Source organism: Manihot esculenta, chromosome 3, assembly GCF_001659605.2.
Source record: "Manihot esculenta cultivar AM560-2 chromosome 3, M.esculenta_v8, whole genome shotgun sequence".
NCBI lineage: Eukaryota > Viridiplantae > Streptophyta > Magnoliopsida > Malpighiales > Euphorbiaceae > Manihot > Manihot esculenta.
Window position 1 is genome coordinate 15916359 of NC_035163.2, and position 8201 is coordinate 15924559.

The window sequence follows — 8201 nt, forward strand, 5'->3', positions numbered from 1 at the left end:
GCTCTTTTTTCAGTAGCTTCCAGGTTTCTCAAGACCAAATCTCCTACCTTCAGGCTTCTTTCTCTGACCCTTTGATTATAATAATGGGCCGCTCTTTATTGATAAGTGGCAGTACGGACTTGAGCTTCTTCCTTGACTTCTTCCAGAGCATCCAGGTTACTTCTTAACTTATCATCGTTGGTGCTCTCGCTATTGAATTGAACTCGATGGGTGGGGACCTGCAGCTCGATTGGAACCACAACTTCAGTGCCAAACGCGAGTGCAAAAGGCGTCTCTTTAGTGGACGTCCTGGGGGTAGTTCGGAGTGCTCAAAGGATGCTGTTGAGCTCTTCTGCCCAATTTGCCTTTGCCCCGTCCATCCGCTTTTTCAATCCCTAGAGGATAGCTCTGTTAGTGACCTCTGTTTGGCCGTTGGTCTAAGGATGGGCCACCGAAGAGAATTTGTGCCATATGCCCATATTTGCTGTGAATGCTCTGAAGGCACTGCAGTCAAATTGTCTACCGTTGTCTGAGATGAGTACCCTCGGTATTTCGAACCTGCAGATGATGTTGCCCCATACGAAGTCTATCATCTTATGGGCTGTGATTGTGGGGATTGCCTCCGCCTCTGGCCATTTTGAGAAGTACTCCATAGCCACTACTACAAACTTTTTCTGCCCCGTTGTCTTAGGAAAAGGTCTCAGGATGTCTATTCCCCATTGTGAGAACGACCACGGGCTGGATATGCTGGACTGAGGAGTGGCTGGGATGTTGATGGCATTGGCAAACCTCTGGCATACATCACATCTTCGGACAAACTCTTCTGCCTCTTTTTTAACAGTGGGCCAGTAGTACCCTTGCCTGAATATCCTATTTGCTAGTGTCCCTGCTCCTTTATGAGCTCCACATATTCCTCGATGTATCTCTTCCATCACTTTTATTGCTTCTTCAGGGCTCACACATCGAAGCCACGGGCTAGATTTCCCCCTTCTGTACAGAGTCCCTCTTACTGCTTGGTAATTAGCAGCTCGGGCAGCTATCTTCTTCGCTTCATCCTTGTCTTCGGAGAGCTTTCCCTTCTCCAAGTACTCCAGGTACGGGGTCATCCAGTTTTGGCTCTGCTCTATCTGCAATACGGCGGCCGTTTTATTAAAAGCAGGTGTGCTGACATGTTGTATGTATACTTTATCTGGGAGTTGCTCCAGCTCTTCCCTAGACAATCTACTAAGCAAGTCCGCCTCTTCATTCTCTTCCCGAGGTATTCTCTGATACCTGACTGTGATCCCGCGACCCTTGAGCTCGGCTTCTATGGCCTTTACCTTTGCTAGGTAGTTCTGCATGGTAGGGTCTCTGGCCTGGTATGCCCCTGTTATCTGATTGATCACCAGCTGGGAGTCACTATTTACCTCGAGATCGGTTGCCCCTACCTCCATTGCTACCAGCATTCCATTTATTAGGGCCTCATACTCTGCAACACTATTAGAGGCCTTGAATTCAAGGCCTCTAATAATGTATCACCAGTGTTATGCCCAGACATTATAGAAAAATTCACAATTCTCTCAACTCACGTGTTTAACTTTCAAGCACTCACTTGGTATCTCAAAAGTGTACTTCAGAATAAAGACTCAATAAGCCAAGCTTGTATGATTCAAATAATAAGGAAAGCAAGTAAAGACCTAACAAGAAAAGATAGGAAACAACACTAGATGCAAACTGACCAAAATGAACAAACAGATTGATTTAGCATACAAAAGTGAAATTTCGTGTACTAAGTGTAATTAGATGTTCAACAATGTGCAATTTGTCAAACTAAGTGTAAGGAACCAACAAACAGAAAGACACCAAATTGACAAACTAAGAATAAAAAATTAACAAGACGGATGTGCTTAACATGAAGTTATCCCTAAGCATGCAATCCTAGGTTAACTGATCTTAATATTGACTCAACAAAAACAATTCAAAGCAAGCAAACAAAAAACACACTTAAAACAACAAGTATTAAGTAAAACTATTTTTGTGAAAATACTACCCAAATTTGCCCTAAACCTACCCCAAACATGTATTTCGAATCCCAAACCCTGAAATATGTTCAAGGTATATGAAATATGATTTGTACCAGTAGGTATCAATATCAAAATGAAGTTTGAACAATTGACCCAAATTGCAGAAATTCTTTTTCTTTTTTTTTCTTCTTTTTGGTATTTTTTTTTTATATGGACTAAAGTAAAACACTGGAAATACTATTTTAATAGTGTTAGAATATGAGCATACGAATTAGGGCAGAAAGCACAAACCAAACCACTAAAGATAGTAATTCAGCCTAAACAAGAATTTAGGGTAAAATACGATTTGAACAGCAACTAAACAATGTATTCGACTCTAGTAGGTATCCCAAACGGAAAGATTATGAAAAATTGAAGAAAAGACACAAAGGATAGTTAAGAAATTATTACTAAGCCTAGCTCTGATACCAATTGACGCGGAAACTCAGCCTATTAGAGACTGAAACGACACATACCCTAGTAAAAAGAACTTAGTTCAGAAAATAATTCCCCAATCTAAAGCACTCTTAATTAACATGCAATTAAGAACACTTATAACTGATTGATTTTAAAAATAGCAAGAATAAGAAACATACAAGTTAGTATCGAACCTTATTCGTGATGCAGTGTCAAGAACCAAGATCTCTCTTAAGCTCTCAAAGAAGAATCGCATAAAGCAATTGTATTGAATAATTGATAATCTATTTACAATATAGAAAAAGAGATGCTTTATATAACCTAAATAAAGACCCATGATCTTTGCCACTTCCCACTACTATGCATGGACCCATGATCTATGCCACTATCCACTACTGGATAACTACCCACTACTGGTTAACTATCCACTACTGGATAACTACCCACTACTAGTTAACTACCCACTACTGGTTAACTACCAACTGCTAAATAACTACCTACTATTAAATAACTACCCACTATAAATACAAAGTTTGAACTGTCAATAAGAACACATTCGGCCTAATTGACTTGGAATGGCCAGATTGTTCTTCAACTTCAAAATGAACTTGCAAAGCTTAAACATATTCCTTTATGAATCCTTGAAGTGCTTCCTTCAACCTCTTGGATCTCAACCTTGTAATTGTTCCTTGAGGCAATGCTAGCTCATCAGTGTTGTTGGTTGTGCTTACATCAGCTTCACCGGCCTGGCTTCTGGGAGGACATTCAGCTTGTGTGTCATCACTCTGGGATCAATCCGGGCATGTCAGAAGGCTTCCAGACGAAGCTTGACGCGTGACCTCGGATCAGGGCTATGACTTCCGTTTTCTGCTCTTTAGTGAGGCCAGCGTTAAGACTGAAGACCTTATCTGTCTCTACTTCTGATAAGGGAAAGGTCTCCAGCTCTCTGACCGGCTCTGTTCTGGCCTCTTTTTTCTCATCTCGGACCTCTAGAACTTCTGAGTCGAGCTTCTCCCCTGCCGAGCTCGGCTCTGACACCGTGGCCAGGTACACTGCTCTTGCCTCTTCCTGGCTTCCTCTGACTACTCCCACTCCTGCCTCTATTGGAAACTTCATAGCCAGATATCTAATGCTGGTTACGGCCTCAAAGTCAAATAGCGCAGGTCTTCCCAATATTGCGTTGTAGCTCAAGGGGAGTTTGGCTACTAAGAACACCGCATAATGAGTGCGGGTCCTTGGCGCTTCTCCTAGAGCGAAAGCCAGCTTTACTTTCCCCTCCACAGGCACTGAGACTCCTCCGATCCCTTTGACTGGGGCCTTGTCCCGAACCAATTGCTCCTCAGGGATTTCCATTTGCTGGAAGACCCTGTACAGCAGTAAATTCACCTTACTCCAGTCATCCACCAAGATCTTCTTAACCCAGTAGCTGTGGATGACAGCTTCAATAACTAAGGCATGGTCATGAGGCATCTGAACACCCTGGGCATCCTCCGGAGAGAAGGTGATGGTCATTGGAGAGTGTTCAACTACCTGCATGACTTCGGTGTTGCTGCTTTCCCCATCTCGACCTCTCTTCTTTCCCCTTCGACTCATCCGACCTTCGGTTTCCCCAACGATCATATTGATGGTTCCACTGGAGCCATCATTCACCGGCCCTGCTCCAACTCTCCGAGGCCTCTCTGCTGTAGGATTCGGCTGGGGCCTTTCTCCTTCTGGTTTCTTCACAAAGTTCCGTAAGTGGCCCCTCTTGATCAGCCTTTTGATCTCACTGATCAGTTGGTAGCAGTTGTTGGTGTCATGGCCATGTGTACGATGATACTGACAGTATTTGTCAGGATCTCGTTGGTTTGCTTCTACTCTCATAGGCCTGAGCCATTGAAGGAACTCCTTATCCTGTACTGCCATGAGCACTTCGGCTCTGGAGGTGTTGAGCGGGGTTAGGTTCTCCGGAATACGCGGAGGGAATGGCTTTTGTTCTGGAACCCGAGGAGGGAAAGGTCTCTGGTCTCTCTGGTCCCAGGGCTGCCTGTAGGGCTCAGGTTTCTTGCTCTGTTTCTTCTCATGCCTTTTCGACCTCCTTTCTTTGGGGGCTTTTCCTCTGTCTTCCGCCCCCTTGGCGAATCTACTCGTCACCAAGGCATCATTCTGCCTTATATATTTCTCTGCCCTCTTCATCAGCTCTGCCAACGTAGTGGGGGGCTTTCTACTCAACGAGCCAAAAAACTCGGGGGAGGTCATCCCCTTCTGCATGGCATCCACCGCTCAGCCCTCATCCAGCTCGAGGATCTGTAGGGCCTCCATATTGAAATGGGCAACATATTCCCTCAGCGATTCGTCTCTTCTCTGCCTGACCATCTCCAAGTAGCTGGTCTTCCTATCTGCTGGCACTCCGGCTATGAACCGGCTGATGAAGGCGATGGCCAGGTCCCCGAAACTTTTGATACTCCCAGCCTCCAGGCTGTTAAACCACGCCCGTGCCGGCCCTGTTACCGTCATAGGGAATACCTTGCACATCAAGGCATTCGATAGAGTCTGCAACTCCATGAAAGTCTTGTAGTTGAGGACGTGCTCCCTTGGGTTGCCAGCTCCGTCGTATGCTGCCATAGGCGGCATCATAAACTTCTTGGGGATGGTCTCCTGCTGCACCCACTTCGAGAAGGGTGAAGAGGTGGGCAGGAGAGCTTGATTTTGATCCTTCGTCCCCAACTCGGCCAGGAGCTGCTCTCTCATCTTCTGCAGCTTTTGGTCTACACTCTCTTCCTCCTGTCTGGGCCTTTTCTCTAGGCGACATTCCTCTTCCCATGCTTCACTTCCCGTTCTTCTGGTTGTTCCGGCAGAATAACTGTCGGCCTCGTCGTTTTCTATCAACTCCCTCACCCTTCTTCCATGAACCCTAGCCTCTGGTTCTTCTTCTCCCCCGGCTCTTCTCCCCCTTTCTCCAGTTTCTCTGCAATTGGTTTGGGGATGGTTGAAGGTAGGCTGAGGTTCGTTGGTTTGTGGTTCTTCTACCACCGGCAACACATTCACCGGGGTGCTAAGGCCCCTCTGTTGCATCACCTGCCCCAGCTAGTGGGCAGTGTTTTGTAGTTGAAGGGCTATGGTTTGGAGGTCCTGGTTGGACAAGGCAGCTCCGGGCATATTCCCTGCCAAGCTTGGCGAGGGGTTGAAAGGGATTGGTGGTTGGTTGTTTGGAGTTGTGGGACTGGAAAAAGAGAACTGCTGCCCCTCTTGAGCAGAGCTCAGGTCATTGGGAGTGTTAACGATGTTGTTTTCATTATGGTTAGCCATGGTGGATCTCAGTGGGTATTGTAAGAATGGAACTCCGGCGATGAAAATATCTCCTTCGTTCCCCACAGACGGCGCCAATTGATGATCTGAGATCCAGAAAATAGGGTTTTACAAGAGTTCTGTGAACTTAGAAAAAACTTAGTTCGAGAGGTGAATGCCCCTCTCCTTTTATTCTTTTTCTTCGTCTGTCAGTGACGTGTAATGGTCTCACTGCCATTGGGCCATCTGTCTCTGCCACACAGATACGAACGTACGAAAATATCAGATATCTGCTCCATGCGTAACGACCATTTAATTCTCCCCTGGCACGCATGCGGATGAACCTGCTAGGCGAATGGGCTGGCTGCCTTTCCTCCTCCGGGCTGGGCCGGAAGATGAGAGTAGGACTGGAGCCCAAGGGAGGTCTGGTCTCTGGGCCGGAAGGGCTGGACCGACCTAATTGAGAGATCTAAATGGAGCCCGGTCTTCAGGATGAGCGGGCTGGACTTGGTTCGCTCGGGAGGTTTAGAAGCCTTCGGATCATGGGCTGTCATTATGGGTCCGGCCTCGTAACGGGATGGTGAAATCCAGCGGTCATCAAATAGTAAATTTTATTGATTAATTTCTTTTTAAGAAAGAATATGATATGTTTTAAATGAACCGAGAGTTTCGAGTTTGTTAATTAAAATCAAATTCTTTTTAATTTTTAATGCTATGATTGGATTAAATTCTATGAGCGTTAACACCGGTCGTTGTTTGAAAATTAAGACTAATTAACGAGTATCTTTTGATTAGTTTATAACTAAAAAAAGATTGAGTGTATGAAATTTTTTTTAATATTGGACTGAATCCGAAATTCTAATTTTGATTGAAATGTTCTCATATTGATTTTCTCATTTTATTTCGGTTGCTATATTTTCTCTAATTAATTAAGTTTTTTTTTATTTATTTAATTTTTATTTTATTGCAATCAAATTCCTTTTTTTTTTTTTTTCAAAAAATTAATTTTCTTTCATTCTTCATAGAATCCACTCTACTCATAATTTATTTTATTTTGACAAGTAGAATTTTATTTTTAATAGTTTGGATATTATTCACTTTCTTTAACGAGGGAAGAGTAATGTAGAAAAATTTTCATCATTTTTAATTTATAGCCTAGTAACAAAGTTAGTAGTCATATTTTTATTTCTAAAAAGAGTGAATTTCATTTTAATCTCTAAATTTTAATATAATTAATGGATCGATTTCTATATTTTTAAAATTGAATACTTAAATCCTGATATAATCATTCCGTTCAAATAAAAAAATATTCTCTTTTATAATTTTGATAGTTAGGCGGTCCAAAAGAGAACAAATATTTAAAATATTTTTATAAATATTTAAATTTTTTTCAATATAAGTGAATAATTATATTATATAAACTATAATTTGCTCTCTAAATTTTAGTATAATTGATAAATCAATTATTATATTTTTAAAATTAAATTCTTAAATCTTTCCGTAATTAATCTATCTAAAACTATAATTTTTCTATTAATTATAGAAATTAGTTCAAAATTAATAGATTGTCAAATTTTTTCTGAAAATAAAATTTTTCTTAAAATACTTTTTATAAAAATATATTATTTGCTTGCTTAAAAGGTTATTTGGTACCATTTAAAAATAGTTAAATTGTAAGAAAAATTTTAAAATTATAAATATTAAAATATTTTAAAAAATAAAAATTGAAAAATAAAAAGTGTTAAATATTAGCTAAATGGGATATTATGGGGAAGTTAATAGAAATTTAAATATTTATTTAAATAAAAAATAAAAAATAAAAATATTTAAATTATAATCGATAAAAATAAAAAAAATTAATTTTAAGCTTTAAAAAATATATGAACCGATTCATTAATTAAAATCTATATCTAAATAATTAATCAAAATTTTGGATACTACAAAATTAAAAGATTAAACTAAATAAATTTATGTCTAAATAATTATATTTTCACAAATCTGTATCAATAAATTATATTTCACAAATCTAATGCACAATATGAAGCAAATCTTAAGAAACGAGGATGAAGCATGCATCAACAATTTTAAAGTTTTCTCTCTCTATATTTAGAATTAATGAAAAATGGGTCTTTAATAGATTGAAGGATGTAATTATTTAAGGACTGAATGTATAGAGATGTTTTAATAAATTTTAAAACTAAAAAATTAATTTATTAATAATAATAATATTTAAATATTAAATTATAAATTCCTCTTAAAATTATCAAACTTATAAAATATTTTTTTAAACCACATTATTAAATAATAAACTCTATATCATGGCAGCCTTTTCTCTGTCAGTTCTTCATGAGAGGAGTCTACCCTTTCCTAAAATTTGTATTATTTGAATTTTTTTTTTTAAAGAGCTAAAGTATTTTTTGAATCTGATTAATTAAATTTGTACACGTTTTGTTCAAGGTTCTTCTTGTTTTGGAAAAAGACATGGTTTTGGTAAAT

At 39.9% G+C, this 8201-nt stretch overlaps 1 protein-coding gene across 1 annotated transcript; it reads right to left on the minus strand.

The window, feature by feature from the left end:
- Positions 1-3218: 3218 nt before the first annotated feature.
- Positions 3219-4676, minus strand: LOC122723282. Its single transcript, XM_043955066.1, has one exon. It carries the CDS (start codon positions 4674-4676, stop codon positions 3219-3221), a length of 1458 nt encoding a protein of 485 aa, XP_043811001.1.
- Positions 4677-8201: the final 3525 nt, after the last annotated feature.